General features: G+C 43.2%; 9 protein-coding genes across 9 annotated transcripts; 4 read left to right on the top strand and 5 right to left on the bottom strand.

The window, feature by feature from the left end:
- Positions 1-236: 236 nt before the first annotated feature.
- BYT42DRAFT_547273 (uncharacterized protein) lies at positions 237-3978 on the bottom strand (the record flags this gene model as incomplete). Its single annotated transcript, XM_051565936.1, has 15 exons — positions 237-319; positions 651-875; positions 1000-1107; positions 1293-1414; positions 1484-1658; positions 1725-1805; positions 1899-2000; positions 2068-2171; positions 2244-2368; positions 2432-2559; positions 2632-2676; positions 2855-2956; positions 3086-3368; positions 3440-3526; positions 3616-3978. The coding sequence occupies 15 exons, from the start codon at positions 3976-3978 to the stop codon at positions 237-239; spliced, it is 2133 nt and encodes a 710-aa protein (XP_051421455.1).
- A 199-nt stretch (positions 3979-4177) lies between these two features.
- On the top strand, positions 4178-5188 carry BYT42DRAFT_394258 (uncharacterized protein). Its single transcript, XM_051563366.1, has 3 exons — positions 4178-4364; positions 4481-4562; positions 4651-5188. Exons 1-3 carry the CDS (start codon positions 4362-4364, stop codon positions 5052-5054), a joined length of 489 nt encoding a protein of 162 aa, XP_051421456.1. The 5' UTR covers positions 4178-4361; the 3' UTR covers positions 5055-5188.
- BYT42DRAFT_615372 (uncharacterized protein) lies at positions 5021-5753 on the top strand (the record flags this gene model as incomplete). The annotated part of the gene is made up of 4 exons (XM_051571953.1): positions 5021-5133; positions 5198-5337; positions 5428-5577; positions 5641-5753. The coding sequence occupies 4 exons, from the start codon at positions 5021-5023 to the stop codon at positions 5751-5753; spliced, it is 516 nt and encodes a 171-aa protein (XP_051421457.1).
- A 137-nt stretch (positions 5754-5890) lies between these two features.
- Positions 5891-7360, bottom strand: BYT42DRAFT_594422 (DHS-like NAD/FAD-binding domain-containing protein; the record flags this gene model as incomplete). Its single annotated transcript, XM_051570766.1, has 6 exons — positions 5891-6151; positions 6206-6325; positions 6417-6545; positions 6607-6969; positions 7047-7195; positions 7261-7360. The coding sequence occupies 6 exons, from the start codon at positions 7358-7360 to the stop codon at positions 5891-5893; spliced, it is 1122 nt and encodes a 373-aa protein (XP_051421458.1).
- A 528-nt stretch (positions 7361-7888) lies between these two features.
- BYT42DRAFT_499283 (uncharacterized protein) lies at positions 7889-9243 on the top strand (the record flags this gene model as incomplete). The annotated part of the gene is made up of 6 exons (XM_051564628.1): positions 7889-7994; positions 8216-8348; positions 8406-8516; positions 8585-8749; positions 8935-9097; positions 9154-9243. 6 exons carry the CDS (start codon positions 7889-7891, stop codon positions 9241-9243), a joined length of 768 nt encoding a protein of 255 aa, XP_051421459.1.
- A 2356-nt stretch (positions 9244-11599) lies between these two features.
- BYT42DRAFT_394496 (uncharacterized protein) lies at positions 11600-12042 on the bottom strand. Its single transcript, XM_051563367.1, has 3 exons — positions 11978-12042; positions 11855-11921; positions 11600-11774 (listed from the first exon to the last, which is right to left on the bottom strand). Exons 1-3 carry the CDS (start codon positions 11998-12000, stop codon positions 11652-11654), a joined length of 213 nt encoding a protein of 70 aa, XP_051421460.1. The 5' UTR covers positions 12001-12042; the 3' UTR covers positions 11600-11651.
- Positions 12043-13683: 1641 nt separating this feature from the next.
- BYT42DRAFT_535186 (glycosyltransferase family 20-domain-containing protein) lies at positions 13684-16952 on the top strand. The gene is made up of 5 exons (XM_051565469.1): positions 13684-14383; positions 14518-14658; positions 14733-14858; positions 14944-14996; positions 15083-16952. Exons 1-5 carry the CDS (start codon positions 13840-13842, stop codon positions 16814-16816), a joined length of 2598 nt encoding a protein of 865 aa, XP_051421461.1. The 5' UTR covers positions 13684-13839; the 3' UTR covers positions 16817-16952.
- On the bottom strand, positions 16933-17913 carry BYT42DRAFT_517759 (regulator of volume decrease after cellular swelling-domain-containing protein). The gene is made up of 3 exons (XM_051565237.1): positions 17745-17913; positions 17461-17678; positions 16933-17382 (listed from the first exon to the last, which is right to left on the bottom strand). Exons 1-3 carry the CDS (start codon positions 17885-17887, stop codon positions 17135-17137), a joined length of 609 nt encoding a protein of 202 aa, XP_051421462.1. The 5' UTR covers positions 17888-17913; the 3' UTR covers positions 16933-17134.
- Positions 17914-18737, bottom strand: BYT42DRAFT_575415 (uncharacterized protein). Its single transcript, XM_051568966.1, has 2 exons — positions 18623-18737; positions 17914-18555 (listed from the first exon to the last, which is right to left on the bottom strand). The coding sequence occupies exons 1-2, from the start codon at positions 18663-18665 to the stop codon at positions 18287-18289; spliced, it is 312 nt and encodes a 103-aa protein (XP_051421463.1). The 5' UTR covers positions 18666-18737; the 3' UTR covers positions 17914-18286.
- Between the last annotated feature and the right edge of the window lie 174 nt (positions 18738-18911).

The raw sequence follows: 18911 nt of genomic DNA on the forward strand, positions 1-18911 counted from the left end.
TTGAAAGAATCAAGGTTAATAATAAAGATCTGATACTTCAGCCAAAAAATACCGGTATGTATAAAATGATGCAAATCAGTACTCTGTGTTTTTATATCTGATATGGAAAAAAAAGAAGAGCCCGTATGTAATGAAGAGCAAGCAAGACCAAAAATAATGTAATATGTGTACAGAAAAAAAAAAGATTTGCAGCATCGTTTTTTATGTGAATAAGCCCCCACAGACGCATCGCCGTTTCAGGCTTTGTCGCCACAGTGCCCAAGCACTGGGATCTTGGGCTTTGCTGACAGACGACGCAGGTAATGACGATTGATGACACCTAATCCAATCCCAACGATTTAATTTCAGTGCTGCGTTGTAAAACTCCCGTAGTTTCATGCACGTTACCTGACGCATCGCTGGACGTAAGTCACCGAAGGCGAAAATCGAATTTTTCGTATGACGTCGAAAGGCTGTTTATCTTCTTTGTACAAGTAAATGGCCGATGGCGCACATGTGTCATTAAATTTCGCAGTAACAGCTCGCAACTCCTCAATTTTGTCTTTGGGCAGTTTCGACGACAAAAGTAACGATAGCCGGTCATCTAAAAAGTGTCCCTGTTTAGCATATACACCGATAGACCGACGAGTCAGGACGAGAAGCCAACTTACGTCTCTCAGTAGAGGGTGATGATGCGTTATCGGAAGCATCCAACGCTTCCAAGAACGCCAAGACGTCTTTGATTGCCACAGGTTCGGAAGGAAGCAGTGAGGAAGCGTAACGTTTGAACATTGGCAAGGTTTCGGGAAAGTGGGTAAACTCGTACGACGAAGAAGTCGCAAATCGAATGAATTGGTGAACCATCAATAGATCTTTTCGGAGCGCTTGACGTGAATCTTTATGTATGAATAATACCGCATGAACCGGCCGTTCGTCGATCGCTAATAGTTCTTGAGAACAAAGCCAATCAATTGGGTGGGGTTACAATGATAACGCAGGTTTCCAAACTTTTTGACTTACTGGAATCCTTTGGTCGTTTGCAGTTGAACAGCGTATACCATTCTCGTAATCCCCATCGAACGTGGTCTAATACCCATTGTGATAACGAGATCAGAGACCACAGACTATCTATACAACATGTGAATAGCTGTTACATCAACGTAAAAAGGAAAGAATAGATGTTGTCATTGTGTCGGTGATGGTTTTGTACCTGGATCAAATGCCAGGGCTGCGGATTTATCGTCTATTGTTCGTGAATCTGACAAGATGGCATAAGTAAACAGCGATCGTAAAATTTGACATGAATACTGTACCTAGTACTTTGAGTATCTCGGCGTAGTCGGAAGTACAGCTTCCGATGAAACATTCTAATATGATAGGCAGTTGAATCGCTTTGCAGAAATTAATATATTGTGTATTCTTATTAGACAGTCGTCTGGAAAGCAAGATCATTGTTAATTATATAGTGTACCACCAGACATGTTGGTAGGTTTTGTTCGCTTACTTGTAGGTGCCAAGTGCCAATCCATAGGCACGTCCCAGCTGTGCTAAACTCCAATCTTCCAAGCCGACCTCTTGGTTTGGCTTATCGTCTTGTGATACATTGACGGAAATACAGCGTTGTGAACAATGTGCATTGTAGACCGCCAGGGCCTTTTTGATGATATTCTCGGGTACATCTAGGTTGTTGTATTCAGTTTCTGAAAGATTACCGTGTTATAAACTTTCAGATCTCTGCTTTTTACCTGCGTTTTCGGTCTGGCTTAATCGTACAAGCTCAGAAATTAGATCGGTATCATCCGTGTGATTCAACAAACTGCCAATCACTAGGCATTGAATGGTTTCCACCGTATCTAACACCCAGTTGAGCTTTCATGCTCGAATATCCTTCCATCCGCAATGCCAAAATGGCAACTTACTCGCTCGAACAACCGGTATTCGAGAAGACCCCACTTTGCCAGAGGAAAACATGTATACAATATGAGTCTCATTTGGGGAGAAGGCGATCCCGGCAATGGCATCTATGTTACCATGTAAAATTGATGTTAAAACTCTCTCTAAGACCATGCATCGTCTGTTATTCATTACCTGAATAGCCATCTTTGTATGTATGAGGTGCAATCACTTGGAAAAAGCTGGAATGCAGTTGTTCGACTTGCTGAGCATCAGGAGGAGACAATCGAAGGTCATCACTATAGGCAATAAATGTTAAGTCTGGGTATATCCTTCTCGTTAAAACCACCAAGTAGAAAACGATCACTTACCCTTCACTGCAGTGCATATGGATACTGCCATTTGATAAGCCGACTGCCAAGATACCTTGATGGGTAACAGCCATTGATGTGAAGAAGCACTTGGAAGTCGTGAATCCTAATTGAAATTGGAACATCTATCCCTATGGTTAGCAAAATACTTGATTGTTCTGCTAAATGGCTCCCACATCCATAGTTACCTGTCTAGTGGTTTTCATCGTTGCGTTGGAGCCGTAACTATTATCAGCATCAAAAGCACTGGAGATCTGAAAAGAAGTTTCTTGCAGAAGCCATTTTCCAAAGAAACTAGAATGATCACCATCGGACACTACAAACGACATAAGTTTTGTTTCTTCCTTTCCTCGCCCCATAGCACCCAAGACAATTCGCCTATGTTTACCATTCTTTTTCGCAAAGGTCGCTGCCAACTGAAGCCCCTGCTTCCCTGGAAACAACAAAAGTTGTGTGACGGAGCATGAGGGATCATGAAGATAATCAAGATTCGAATCGGTCATTGTGTTATTCAGTCGCAAGGTGGTGATCAGTTGACAGAGCAATGCTGTTGACCGTAGTTGGGTTAATTGAACCGTTACTATTGCTTTATGAGGACAATTATACCATACCTCCTTTGTCTGTTTTTCCAGGAAATCGAACATTGAGTTTATACAGATGAATCGACTTGAGATGCGATGTAGCATAATGCGCTGCAAGATAGATATTCCCATCTAATCATGCCAAAAAAAAAAAAAAAAAAAATGAGAACCATGGGCCGCCGTCCTCTTACACATGCCTTCTTCTGCCCATCACTAAGTTGTGCACACACAGGATTCCCATCAAGCAATAAGTGTCATTACCGTTATCAAAGCTGATGGAAGCATGTGATATCCTTTGCCAATCGTCCTGACCCACCAACGTCGCGCCAAAACAGTTACCACTGGTGGCCATGGGATGTTTACGGCCAATTTTAGGTAAGGTAGTGGAGAAGCTGGAGAAGATGGTGCCGTTGCGTTGATAATGCACTTGGACTTCGCCCTGAATAGTCACCGTAACAAATGAAAGATGACCATAAGGATTGCGTGGACCAAAGACCGGATTACGGACAAACTGTTCCTGATCACTGGATGTTGGTGTGGCGTACTAGTCGGATTCATCTTGCGGTTTAACAGCACGCTTCATCAAAAAGTGAGAAAAAGGAGGATTCAACTTACACGTCGTTCGGCATTGAGCCACAGGAAACAAGCGAGTGGTTGATGCACATTGGTTTGATAGATTAGTGACCATGTCTCTGCCGACCCCTACGGAACAACCCAGTCAATCGATCGCAGGTCAGTAACTATGAGGTTTCCATGACTTTCTTTTAAGGAACGCAAATTGTTAGACTTACTTGTAAACTCCAAAGTCCTAGTTTTCCCGTTTCGTCGCTGGTGGCGAGACAGTTTCCTTGCTGATTCCATTTGACATGAGTAATAGTATGCTGGTGATGGTACTGTTCTGCGAGTTTGATAGGTGATTTGCGAAGTAACACGGGTTGTCCGGAAATATCCAAGGTATAAAGATCACCGGTAATGCAGTTGATGGCTGAACGGTTAGGTTTGGGTGGAACAGTGACAACAAGACTTTGAACGCTGGTGGCAAGACACCCGGCAGGTTGTCTGTAGGTAAGACTCGAGAGCATAAATGAGAGCGGGTAACGTGCAGACAGGTTGGACGAGCTTTTTGGCGTAAGCCGTCTTCGCTTGGTCGGCATTATTTCCACAGCCATGACACACACACACACACACCAATCGGGGTCGGGCTATTGGATGGCTTGGTCAAGTACAAAAAAAGAAGGAACGGTGGACAAGCAAGATTTGCCAAAATTAAGTGAGAAGACGGTAATGACGGAAAAGTCGCTTGCTGCCGCATCACGTCCGAACTTTTTTTTTCTGGCACCTCACAAAGGGAATTTCCCAGCTCAAGGCAAAATTTTGGCCTCGTCCAGTGTAGTCAACATTATTGGTGCTGAAATTCAATACCTTTTTCCTATATGAAAAAAACCGATGGCCATTGTTTACAGCCATTTCTCTCTCCCTCTTCAGCCTCCACCTTTGAAGGAGCGACTATTTCGCACATGAGGCCCCACTTGTTCTTATGGTATATTTCTTCTCTTTTTAAGAATCTTGTTCATATTCTTTGTTATGCGATCATTATCCATCGTACTTCTCTGTGCCTGTTTGACCCCACAGTGCGATGACGAGTATAACTTGCAGAGAGCTCTTTCATGTGGTTTTCTCCTTTTTGGTTGTGCTGATAGGGGCGTTGTTGCTTTTCATTGGGGAAGCTGTATAAGGTGTTTGTATCACAGTTGAAATCATATGCAGAGAGGATATTGGCGCGTCCACAGGATACCATATTTAGTAATGATTTGCTTCGCTGTCAGATGAAACTGCCAGTGAGAGAACGAACCTACAAACACTGGCTTGTTATGGATTGAACTGTTTGGTGTATCATCATTTTGAGCTCGCTTATATAAAACGAATGGGACGCAATCAACAGGCAGGTGTACGACAAAGCTTAGAAATGGTAAGTATTGGGCGGTCCAGAATGAAGAAAACAAGCAACATTCAAATAGCGTGGAAAGTGGTCATGAAAAACCAATGGAAAAAGAGCATCAGGCATCGCTCCCCAAGTCACGGTGCTTTTGTTCATTTTGCCACAGACCCATTTTTAAGGCCCTCTTTTTTTTCTTTTTATTTCTTTTCTTTCTTTTCTCTTTTGACACTCCATTCCCCCAATCCCTTTCTTTCAAAATGTCTGATCAAAGAGCAAGACTCCAAGCTTTAGCTGCTAAAAGAAAGAATCAAGCTCGCGACGACAACAAGGATACTTCTGTTACCACCAAACGAACCAAGGTGGCTGATCGGTAAGACGCGATCATGTCGAATTCCCCCTAATTTCCTTCATTCACTCGTTTTGTCATGTGGCAGTTCCACCAAATTAGAAGCACAACCTCGCCGTGAAGACAAGTATAACAAGAAGGATGGATTTATCGTAGACGATGATGAAGAGGAAGAAGAAGAAGAAGAAGACGAAGACGACGAGGACGATGAAGAAGAAGAGGAAGAAGGTGCGTAACCATACCTTACCACTGTCTGAAAGACTGGATTGGATTGGATTGGATCGATTGATTGAACTGATTTTTTTCGAATTCTCACAGAAGCTTCTTCGGATGAAGATCGCAAAAAGAAAAATAAGAGCAAGAGCAGCCAGAGAAAAGCACCCAAGTCGGCTCCTTCCAAAAAGATCCAACAAAAGAAGAGCCGCGACGAAGATAATTCAGGCGATGAAGATAAGAGTGACATTTCTGGTAGGGATCAACTGCATCTTGTTAGAGTTTCGCCTATTATTGACGATGTATGTATGTTTATAGAGGACGAGCTTTCGGCACTTGACACTTCGGCCATCATCACGGGAAGCCGAAGGACGCGTGGAAAAAAGATTGACTATAAACAATTTGGCGCTGATCCCGAGGATGAGGAGTGAAGGGGGCAAAAAAACAAGGAACGCATTCTCTCGAATCAATTTTCTTTCTTTTTGTCGTTTTGAACAAATCCCATTTTGACACTTGAAAAGGAATCCCTCCCCCAAAAACAAAACAAAAAAAAAGCGGAACGAAGGTTTTATTTTGATGACGATGTCGCATTTGAGCGATCTTTGCTCTCTTGAGGATCCGAAGGAATATGCAATTTTTCTTCCAATACTTTCGCCAGCGCTTCGATTTCTTTGTGTTGTTTTTCGTCTTCGGACTTGGTCTCTTTCTCGATCTGCTTTTCTTCTTCTTCTGCTTCGTGCTCTTTCTCCACCTTTTCTGCCAATGTTTCGGCTTCCCATATCGATTTTAATTTAGCATGTTCCTTGTTATACAGTGACTCCAAATCGTCCTATCATCCATCATCAGTCATTTCGTCGCATCACGTCCGGCACTACTCCTTTACCTTCCATCCCATCAACTCTGCAAACTTTTGTACGCCTTCATTACAATCGCCCAGGAAGAGCGCATCCCGTTTTTTGCCATATTTCCATTTGAAGTCAAACCCACTGTGAGACGTGTGATGCTGCGAATCAAAAGAAAAATAATGGAGAAAGCAATTAATTTTTCCATGCACCCAGTGGTTTTTCTTTCACATGTATAATCATCACACTTACATCACCGGCCTTTTCTTTGTTAATGAGAAGTCGGGGGACATAATCAGGAACATCGTCGATCAATGAAGCAAATGGTTGCACCTGAAGACTGGTGCCAATGACAATCAACAAGTCGGCTTCACTAAAATCCTGTGACAAAGTATCGTTTAGCCGATCTATCCCCGCAAAAAATTGTTAATTGAAACCTTACATGTAATCGTTTGAAGAAGCGCTTTGGAAGGTTTTGGCCAAAAAAGGTGATGTCTGGTTTGATAAGACCATCGCATGAAGAGCACCGTGCCACTTCTCCTTTCAATACTTTTTTCTTCACTTGGGCTGGATCCGCCACATTCTTGCATTCGACACAAGACGCAGTGGCAAAGCTTCCATGGGCTTCCACAATAAGATCTTCATCCAAACCAGCCAGTCGTTCCAATGTATCAATGTTCTGTGTAAAATTACGTAACAGCATGCCCTTTTCGTGAAGCAATCGAATAAAATAGTGAGTTTTGGTAGGATAGTATTTTCCAGGATATAATTCTTTTGCCAAAGCATAGAATGGTTCGGGTTTTTCCTGTAAAAAGTGGGGGGAAACTGTTGTTCAGCATGCGTGGTTTGACAGATCGAACCAACCCAATATTCCCTTCGTACCATGAAATAATCGATATCAAAAATGGCTTCAGCGTAGGGTAGATTGAACTTTTGCAGATTATCATATAAACCTGTGCCCTTGCTTCTAAAGTCGGGTATGCCCGAATCGGTGGAGATGCCAGCACCGGACATGACAATAATACGTTTCACTACCATCAACCCTCATGAGTCCATGTCTCGAGTGATTTCAGCGTGATCCCTGTGCATCACCTACCGTCATTTTTCTTTATATAATTGACGATGCCTTCTATTGTTGGCGCGTCCAGTTTGGCAGCCGCTGTTTTTGCTTTATATTGCGATCGCGTTCCCGGCATGACCACTTGTGGCAGAACAGAAAAAATAAAAATAAAATAAAAAAAAAAGGATCCAATAACCAGAAAAGGCAAAAATTGCAAAAATTTATCGCCAGCTTTCTGAAGTTAATGTTATGCCCACCTAGGTCCAGACATCATCATGACGGAATAAGTCTCTTTTTTCATCGCAATGATTTAACGTACATAAGAGACAAAAGGGATACTTAATTGTTGCGCACAGTGTCCCCTTTTTAACTGTCGCAGTGGATCTAAGGGTTGGTGGAAGAAGCATGTTGGATTTGTGTGACCCTGTAGTATTTGGCACCTAAAAGACAAAGATGATACAGTTATTCCACATCTGCTTTTGGTTCTACTAGCAAGCTTTCTATAGTTGCCGAGACAACTAATGGCGACGGTCGTGGTACTGAACTGTTGCATGCAAGGCCATTTGGGGTCACCGGGATCATTTCATACTCCGTCAATCAAACGAGGATATTGGGTGCCGACGCAACAGTGTTGAAATTGGCTTTTCTGTCCATAAGACCCATCATGTCAGAAACACTCTACAGTCAGCGTCCTGAATGGGCCGATATCATACCAGTAAAGCAAGATGACGGGCCAAATCCCTTGGTTCCCATCGCATACTCGGCCGATTGTAAGCTCTTCTTTTCCTAAACCATGGGTTGGTTAGTCATGCTTATGCTTCGCTCTAGACACGGATGCCATGGATTATTTTCGAGCAGTGACGCGAATAAACGAGAAATCGCCTCGCGTTTTGGGATTGATTGAGGATATTATTGACATGAACCCGGCGCATTACACAGTCTGGTAAGCCAATGCTCATTGTCGAGACGGCTGGCGGGCAGGATCACTGAGCACTTTTATACGTATATATATCACACAGGCAGTATCGACAAGCGGTGCTGTTTGCTCTCGAATCCGATCTTGAAAAGGAACTTGATTATATTGATGACATTGCTTTGAATCAATCGAAAAATTACCAAGTATGGTACGACTAAAATTCCTCCTCGATTGATGGATCAAAGCTTACAGAACGTTTCCATAGGCACCATCGACAAGTCATTGTGGATAAAATCGGGAAATGCGATCGTGAACTCCCATTTATCAACAGCATCTTGGATGAAGATTCAAAGAATTATCATGCATGGTCTTACAGGTACATTTCGGCGGAAGATACCGGTGTGGAAAAGCGCATGGAAGCGGGTTCTCACATGAAATGATCAGGCAATGGGTGGTTTCGCGTTTCAGCCTGTGGGATCAAGAATTCAACTACACGGACGATCTCCTGACATTGGACGTACGCAATAACTCAGCCTGGAATTATCGATTTTTTGTGCTCTTTCGAAATCCCGTCAAGCCCACCTCAGAACAAATTGATAACGAGATCGAGTCAGTCACCAATAATATTACAAAGCAAACATGATATTCGGGATATACTAAATGATATTTCTAGATTTACAAAGAACAAGATCCAGTTAGCGCCGAATAACTCTAGTAGCTGGGCTTATCTTGAAGGGTAACTGGGCCTGTTGTATGACTGTCTGAATATGCGTAATAACTTGTGCCGTGGATAGATTGTTTGAAAAAGCGGGAAGATCTCTTTCCGATTTGAAGCCATTTTTGGATACTTTACGCGACAAAGACGTTGTTTCGCCTCACACATTGTCCATGTATATCGATGTTTACGAACAAGAAGCTCGCAATAATAACACACCGGTAGATCAGGAAGCGTTCAAGGTTGGTCCCAATCGAACAATTTTACAGGGATCTGTACTGACTGGGGAACTCCGTAGCTGTGTGATGAACTTGCCACGAAACTCGATCCCATACGCCATAATTATTGGTCCTACAGAAAATTGGTGTTGGCAAAACAAAATAAATAATACCAGGATTCCAACTATCCAGCAACTGGCATCTCACGCCCAACAATGCATTCTGTGCTAAATTTAACGGAATTCACGCTTTATACTGGTGAGAAATTTCAGTTGGTATTGCCTTGCTATCTGCATCTTTGAAAAGGACAAGTTCAAAAGAACGGAGGAACAAAGAAATGAATTTCAGGCCATAATAGGTTCATGTGTGCAGTCCAGATGATGCAATTATCCTTCAATGATAAAGTGTATATTTTTTGTGGCTTTCATTTTCTATAGAGCCACCATTCTTTTATTTCATTTTGATGGATCTCTATTACAGAATCTCAAAATTACCCGATATTGGCGTAACCATAAAGTACACGCCTTGCGAAACTAAATGGTTTCTAATTAGCCCTTATCTCCCTCTAAGAAAATGGAATATAATTGGTATGCACAGATTCAAAATTCTAAGAGAGTAAAGATTCATATCAAGAAAAGCCGTATTTGTGCCTTTTTTGTTTTATCAGTGCGCAAATCAAAAAATGGATCGCTTGAAACTTGTCACGATGCTGGTGCCATACTACGCCGGATGTATCCGACTCTGATTTCCTACGTAATCAAAACTCTCTATGACAACGAAAATTACATGAAGGTTCATCCGTCGTGAATGTTACCGGAAACCGACTTACAGCAACAGCAAATGCTCCTGTTCACAGAAAAAGACATACACTCGAAGCTGGAATCGTTTGAGCGTCATTCATGCAGCGGGAATTAAATAAGGTCCGCAGCATCCCTTTTTTTTTTATATATATATACAGATGAACTTGGCCAAGTAATTTTCATGCCTTCTTTAACCCTGACACTTCACTTTTTTTACATCGTCGTTACCTTTGTCAGCGATTATGTATGGTTCCCCACTTCCCGCGTCTTTTTTCATCGAGATGGGAGCTCGTTAGAAAAGATGGATTTGCTAGGCATGCCCTTTTTGGTAGCCAAGAACCCGGATCAAGAAACGACGGTAGCCAAATTTGGGCCATTCTTGGCAGTAAACCCAGGGATGGACGTTGTCGACGTGATGTCAATCATGTTTCAATCCAATGAAATGAACAGAAGCAAACTTAATGTGAAAAAGTTTTTCAAACGACGACGGAAAACGATGAATGATAAAACGAAAAAGGGCGTCTTTTTCCTTTTTTTTTTTGGCTCTTCTTCGTTTTCCTACTTCTGTTACTCTCCGGCGGCTCCTTTGATAAACTGCTAATGAATCATCATGTCTTTTTTCTTTAGATCTTTTTTGAGGATGATGGATGACAGCATTTCTTTTCTTCCCAGTAATTTATGGCTACAGTTGAAGGACATCGTTTACTGATACTTGCTCTTTTTTCCCACTTTTTACGATAGGTCGATAATCTGAACGGCCTCCTAAACAAGTTAAGTGAACGGGGTTAGTGAACGGGTAAGTCAAGAAGGTAAGTGATCCCCAACCTTCCCTTTCCTCTCTTTCCGACCCTTTCATTCCCCTCTTTGTCTATCTTACTTTTCTCTATCCTTTTTCCTTCTCTACCCTCTCTTCCCTTCTTATTCTCTCTACCCTTCCTTATCCTCTCTACCCTTCTTTATCCTCTCTACCCTTCTTTATCCTCTCTACCCTTCTTTATCCTCTCTACCCTTCCTTATCCTCTCTACCCTTCCTTATCCTCTCTACCCTTCTTTATCCTCTCTACCCTTCTTTATCCTCTCTACCCTTCCTTATCCTCTCTACCCTTCCTTATCCTCTCTACCCTTCCTTATCCTCTCTACCCTTCTTTATCCTCTCTACCCTTCCTTATCCTCTCTACCCTTCCTTATCCTCTCTACCCTTCTTTATCCTCTCTACCCTTCTCTTCCCTTCCCTACCCTTTTCCCTTCCCTACCCTTTTCCCTTCCCTACCCTTTTCCCTTCCCTACCCTTTTCCCTTCCCTACCCTTTTCCCTTCCCTACCTTCTCTTCCCTTCCTTATCCTCTCCCCTTCCCTACCTTCTCTTCCCTACCCTCCCTTCCCCTCTTTCCGCTTGCTTTCGGTGCCCAGTGGCTGACTTCATGGTAAGTTGCTTCCTTTTTTTTTGGCTTGTATGTTGCTTGTCATCCATCATCCTTCGGCGTCGACTACCTCCTACTGCCTCTATGGCTCCGGTGACTTGCAACTTCCACTATGGTTTCTATTGGTCGGTCTCAAATGCCTTTGGTCCAAGTTGAGCTTCCGTTGGGCGTTTTAATATAGTCATTGCACCATAAATATACTGTCGTTAATGCTTGTAAATAAAAAATATTTTCTTTTTTCCCATCCACACGTAGTTTGTAATGAAGACTTTCGATAAATGGTTTAAAGAGCTTGAAAGATAAGCCCAAGCTTACTTCGATATTTAATCCAAGAATGACCTCCGTGATACTGGAACGGTCACTTGAGATTCGTAGCAATATTGTTTTTGCTGTCAATTATGAAAAAAGGGGCCACTCTGATATTTTTTGATGCTCTTCCGTCCGTTCCTGAAGTACCCCGTATCAAAATGATATATGCGTCCTCCCATCGGATTAAAGTATGCAGAGATGTTTAAAAACGCGGCATTCTCACGGCCTTTTGTATCGTTTTTCAAAACTTACTGTAAAAGCATTCAGCCTCAACGGCGCGTACAATGAGTGGCAACCAAGCGTTGAAACTGCTAAGGTACTTTGGGCCGTGAAGATTACAAGCGTGAATTTTTGCACGCGAAATGACAAACTCACGCACAAATGCAGATCCTTTCCATTTTCGAGCATTACTGATTCACTATATGAGGCGCAGGTTGCACGCATAGCAGCGAAATAAAAATTTGTTGCGTTGGTTGCAGCCGCATAAACTGGGATTTCACAGATACTGACAGATAAGCATTTATCGCTCTCCAAATAAATATGAACGGTCACTCTTTTCTGAACCTAAAAATCTCATGTGGCCTTGTGAAAAGACCTCGATTGTAACGATGTCCGAATAGTGATCTAACTGTCCCGGAAGCAAAGTTCAAAGTGGATTTACTTGAGACATTTAATGGTAAACATACGATCTGCTTAAAAGCAAGCATCACAATTGCAAGCTCATCCGGAAGTTGCGTCATATCACAGTTAATCTGTATGCAAGTATTTTTTTATCGGGTTCTGTCCACTGCATTTACAAGTTGCCATCCAGTAGAACTAAATGGAAAAAAAGGGGGGCCTCCCACGGCGGGACATGCCGGACATCAATGAACAATCCCGCCGTCGATATCGAAGGTGATACAAAAGCATGGTGAAGAGATTCTGGAAATCATCAGCACAGTTCAGAAAGCCGCTTTCTCGAAATTTCCAAGCACGACAACGATCCAAGGAAAAAATTCACCAGATCTCTACTATGAAATTACCCTTCAAAAAAAGACACACAGCGACATGATTGCATTGATTGCCGGAACCAAAAACTTTATTCTAATTGTATGTCTTTTTTACAGTTTGGTTTCCAAAACGTCACGACATAACAAATAAAAAGGGGAATATACATATTTACGCCCGGCACGGTTGGCCTTTCTTTTTACAAAATGCCGATGACTGCTGAAAGATCCCGTGGCATGGAGAGACAGGACCAAGGCTCTGGAAAATTCTACAAAGATGCTGCAGTTGGGGATGGAAAAAAAACAGAAGTCAGCTACGATCAATGAAAAAAAAAAAAAAGATCGCTCAGACTCAGATACGTGCACGGATGACACCGATGATTGGAACACCATGGAAAACGCAGAGTGACACAGAAAATGACGACAGTCAACGGAGGTCTATGGGGTGATAAAACCGGTTCTTACATAGACCTACGTCAGGGTAAGCTCATTACAAATTAAGTAGGTACATCCAATTAACATGATTGTAACTACGGAATATTTCATTACCTTTAGATGGCTTCCGCAAGTTACGGTTACTTTTGTGAAATGAGAAAGTGGGATTTCTATAAACTAGGCAACCGCACGAGCGGAGTTTGCAACACATTCCGTTTGGGAGCTGCTTGATGTCATTGGATAAAGATGCCTTGTTTGAAATTGTAAGCTCCGAATCAACTGGATTCAGGGCGTCATTGACGAGAGACCCAAAAGTTTCTTGTTTAATAAATCTATGACAGTATAAACCAAAGTGGACTTGTCAGATGGTAAGCCTAAGTATTAATTATGATTTTACTTGAAAGTGGCTTGATACGGTGTTTTTCAGTGAAGGGTTTTTTTTTATCGACACAATGAGTTGGTATGAAAAAATTGGGTTATGAAAGAATGGGGTGGCGGGGTGAGTGGGTACGATGATGCAGAACTGATTTGTGAAACACCGCCACGGGTTCGAAACATTACCGCCGTCCGTCCCCCTCCACAGACCACACGTCCCATGATACCCGAGATCGGTAAAGATACGAACGACATCATACTTCTATTTCCTTACTTGTGTATTTTCTCTTATTGGTTTCTCCTTCCTTTCTCTTTCTTGTTAATCTTACAATTACTTTTTTATTTGATTTTTTTTCTTTCGCCTTGGGTGTTCCTGGTTGCCTATTTATCTTTCATTCTTTACAACCACTGAGATCCCCTCTGTAACCTAGACAAAAAAGAATGACACAACAAGCCAACTCTCCTCTTACCGCCGAAAAGGTGGCGAACTATCTGCCTTTGGCCGGTGCGTCTTTCAAGGTCCCTGGACGCATTATCCATGTGACTCATCAGATACCTTACAACATTATCAAATCGGCCGATATTTCTGAAGCACGCGAGGATCCTGACCCTGTCAATCCCGACGCTTCGCTCACAGAAACTGATGATGTGGCGGCTGCCCCTGTGTCCAAATTGGCCCGCCATCATCGTCGTGGCAAGACCTTGCGTGCCAAATTCCGAGCCGCCAACTGGACGGTGGTGCAAAGTCGAGGTCATAACGCTTTATATGCCGGTCTGCAGAGCTTAAGCAAGGACCACGAAACGATCCATATTGGCTGGACAGGACCTATCCAGATTGAAGAGACGAAACGGTGTGTGCAGCACGAAGAACTGTCGCTGTTGGATAAAACCAAACTGGACCAGCTGCTCTGGGAAACAGGCCGTATCATTCCCATCTTTTTGGACAACAAGTCACGCGGTCATTATGAGGGATACTGCAAAGAAGGTATGGAATTTATTTTTTGGGTGCCTATTTTGGGCAGGGTCCGGTTGGACAGATCATCCCAAAGGTCTACGTTTTTGTAACCCATGGCGGCGATTTAATCTTTTTTATTTTATTTTTGCAACCGATGACGGTAGTGTTGTGGCCCCTGTTCCATTACCTTGTATGGTCCAATGTAACCGACGGTCGTGCAGAAAAAGCCAATTGGGCGGATTACGTGGCCGTCAATCGCCAGTTTGCAGATACCATCATTGCCCACTACAAGCACGGCGATGTCAGTAAGTTGAATGGGACTCTTTAATTTTATCCGACAAATAAAAAAGATGACTCAACTGCATGATGTTTCATTTAGTCAATATCCATGACTATCATTTGTTGCTGGTACCTCAGATGCTGCGTGAAAAGATCCCTGACGCCGCCATCGGCATCTTTATTCACGCAACGTTCCCTAGTTCCGAGATCTTTCGTTGTTTGACCAGTAAGTAGCGGCTGCCCTTAACTCCTGGACAAAGAGTCAAATACTGATACAATGGGCTTTGTGCTTTCTTTTTTTCTATTTACAGCACGCAAACAAATTTTGGAAGGCATGTTGGGTGCTAATCTCGTGGGTTTCCAGGTTAGTTTGGGTTGCTGATGGATGGGTGGGATTACGCTGTGAGCAAAAACAAAAAAAAAGCTGACAGAGGTTTACTGTTACGTTAGACTTATTCGTACGCTCGCCATTTCATCTCTTCTTGCACGCGTGTGCTTGGTTGTGAATCAACCCAAGTGGGAGTCAATGTGAATGGCCATATGGTATCGGTGGGAACATTCCCTATCGGTATTGATGCGGATCGTGTCAACAAATTCCGCAAGGAACCGGGTGTGTTACCGAAAATGAATGCTATCCGGGACATGTACGCTGACAAGAAGATCATTATCGGCCGTGATAAGTTGGATTCTACCAAGGGGGTGGTGCAAAAGTTGCATGCGTTTGAAAAGTTCTTGAAAGACTATCCCGAGTGGCGCAATAAGGTGGTGCTTATCCAGGTGACCACCCCTACCACCCACAGTGATAGATCCAAGTTGGAAACCAAGGTGTCGGAAATCATCAGTCACATCAATGGCGTTTACGGTTCGCTTGAATTCACGCCCATCCATCATTACCACCAGGACATTGATCGTGATGAGTACTATGCTCTTCTGTCTGTGGCCGATGTGGGACTCATTACCAGTGTGCGCGATGGCATGAACACCACCTCGCTTGAATACATTATTTGCCAACACGAAAAGCATGGCCCCTTGATCCTTTCCGAATTCACTGGCACCGCCGGTTCCCTGAGCGCTGCGTTGATGGTCAATCCTTGGGATTACGCTGGTGTAGCCCGTGCCCTTAACGATGCCTTGTCCATGACAGCAGACGAGAAGCAGGCACGACATCAACAGCTGTACAACCATATTACTCTCCATTCAGCTGCTTTCTGGGCCGAATCGTTTGTCAAGCAACTGGTCACCACCACTCAGCAATTGTCACTGCAATCCCATTCCACACCTTCTTTGGACAAGAACAAACTCTTGGAAGCGTACAAGTCCTCCAAGAAGCGTCTGATCTTCTTTGACTACGATGGAACCTTGACGCCCATCGTATCGGTGCCATCGGATGCGGTGCCTTCACCCGAAATGCTCAAATCCTTGCAAGCCTTGTGTGATGATCCGCGCAACGAAGTGTGGGTGGTGTCTGGCCGGGATCAAGATTGCTTAGATAACTGGTTGGGTAGCGCGGTGAATCGATTGGGACTCAGTGCGGAACACGGTTGTTTCCTGAAACCGGCCGGGGCAAAGGAATGGACGAATATCCTGGATGATGTGGACATGAGCTGGCAGCAAGGCGTCACGGAAATCTTTGACTATTATACGGAGCGAACCCAGGGCTCATTTGTGGAACATAAGAAATCGTCCATCACATGGCATTACCGTATGGCCGACGCAGAGTACGGAGCGTTCCAGGCCAAAGAATGTCAGAACCATTTGGAAAATGCCGTGGTTTCCAAACTGCCCGTCGAGATCCTGGTGGGAAAGAAGAACCTGGAGGTCCGTCCGCTGTCGATCAACAAGGGCGAAATCGTCAAGCGAATCCTGTCGCAGCGTCCCGATACCGATTTCGTACTGTGTGCCGGTGACGATAAGACGGATGAAGACATGTTCCGCACACTCAGTGCTGCGCATTACGTGTGTGTTCAGCAACAGATGGATAAAGAAACTTCCAACACCGGTCTTCTCACGCCTCCATCATCCGCTCAACTGTGGAATCAACCCAATGCTTCCCTCTTCTCTATTACAGTTGGACCCCCCGAGAAAAAGACCATGGCTAACTGGCATGTGCGCACAAGCCACGAAGTGGTGGATGCACTTTCGATGTTGGCATCCGTATCCAGTTCTCTTTCTGCTTCCCTTTAAATTCGTCATGATGCTTATTTTTTTTTTCTCTTCCTCCCACTCGTACCCGCTTGTCCCTCTTAATATTCCATGTGAACTTTATTGTTTCCTTTCTTTTTTACATTACCGATCCTTTTTTTTTTTTTGCTTGTCATCAAAGATGTCTATCCGTTTTAGAAATTTCATAATTTTTTCTGTATTCCATCATCCTAAATAAAATCAATCAAAAAAGAAGAAAGAAAATGGCTTTTTGAAACCATGCCATCGTTTTCGTACAAAGTTGTATTGTGCTCTCTTTTTCATTGACAATCGCCACGTTACTGAGCGTAATCCCGTTCTTTATTGGTGTTGATCTTCGTCCATGGCGTTGTCAAATTGAGAGTTTTCGTGAGGGGCGACACCGTTGCGAGTAGGTTGTTCAAAAACGCTTTCCAGGTGACGCAGTGCTGCTTGCTGGACTTCATTAAGCTCAGCTTCGTCGCTGGGATCGGCGAAAAACTCGTCGTCGTACGCTTCCTGCTCAGCCATGAACTCTTCATCGGGATGCAAAGCAGCGCAATCAGACAAGGCCATGTAGATCGCTTCCACTACAAGAGGATAACAATAAGTGAAATGCCCACGTTGTATGATGTTCTCATCTCGTGATCCGCGTTTTATCGACTTACAAGCGCCGGAATCTTGAGGAATAAATCGAATCTCGGTCACAGTCTCTTGACGTTCTTCTTCGTTCTCGGGTAATTGCTGGTTGGGAAAGAAAATGCCTTGATCCAGTTGAGCATAAATGCAAGGCTGGTTGCTTTGGCGCGAAATGGCGTGAATAATGATATCAGGATATTCTACCGCAATGCCTGACTTTTGATCCTCCGAATAGAAATATAATTGACTAGATGTACAACTTGGCGTGAGTTTCTTCACGTCGCAAATAACGCTTTGAATCTAATCAATTCACCTTTCGCAAACGAACAAAGTTCCAGAGATACCCTCCGACAGACCAACCAGTGGTGGTGTGATATCTAATACCGTGTTATGTTCGGTGTAACGGACGGCGAGATCGTCGAGAGGAGGAGCTTCGGCAAGAAGAGTTACTGTCATGATACGAATGGCTGCTCGACACGATACAAGAAAAAAGCGCAATTCTTTTGACATTTTAACCTTCTCCACGCCCACGTGACTGCCATGCAATATTTCAGAAACACTGGCACTCGGCGATGTCTATTTTCTTCTCAAATGGATCATTTTACAGTTGCATAAAAATCAAGGCATTGGAATGACAGTATCATACCCATTTGAAATACACCAAAATAAAAAAGAAAGACTCTTTGATTTGGCAAGATGAACAAAAGAAAAATACATTGTATGAACTGTTAATGTTGATAAATGAAACGAGAGAAAGATAGATCGATATCGGGTGGGATAATATGTGGGTTGAAAAGTGCAAAAATACGAGAAAGACAGTGAGAGAGAGAGAGACAGATTAAAGGTACGCTGCAATTATTTTCTCCACTTGGTGAAGCCTTTGCTCTTTCCTTTTCTTGCTTTGAGTTTACGTGCCTGTTTTTGACTGCGAGCACCACCCGTAGAGATCTTTTTGGGCTGTTCATCGTCCACCATGGCATCCGCATTCTTTTCCTCGGTCACAGGCTTGTCCTCCTCCATATGATCGCCTACTTTGGGTTTGTTGGCCGCTTCAGCTTGTGCTTTCGCCAATCGCTTCAAACGTGCGTCCTCCACAGGCTTGAACACTTGTTCTCGCTTAATAGCTATTTGTCCAATGAAGATCCATGAGTATATTCAAAGTATAATGATTAGTGAATGCAAATTACTTACATCGGTAGCGTTTCTTGGTCTGCGATCGTAAACTTCTGGCCATGCTTTAAATGAGTGAGATGGTTAACAAGCCTTTTTTTTATTTTCTTGTGGAGCAATTTTTTTTTTATAAAATTTTCAAAAGCGGAAAAAATGTGACGTTCACAAATCAGAGTGCTCAGATTTTCCTCAGAACAAGCCAGCTTTTTTTTTTATTCAACTCCGGGATATTCGGTCAGCATCGCATTAGAGTCGTATGGACAATGAAAGCAGACAATATCAATTTCGTGCAAAGACCGTTGATAGACTA

Source organism: Radiomyces spectabilis, assembly GCF_025331425.1.
Source record: "Radiomyces spectabilis strain NRRL 2753 chromosome Unknown BYT42scaffold_9, whole genome shotgun sequence".
In the NCBI taxonomy this organism is placed as follows: domain Eukaryota; kingdom Fungi; phylum Mucoromycota; class Mucoromycetes; order Mucorales; family Radiomycetaceae; genus Radiomyces; species Radiomyces spectabilis.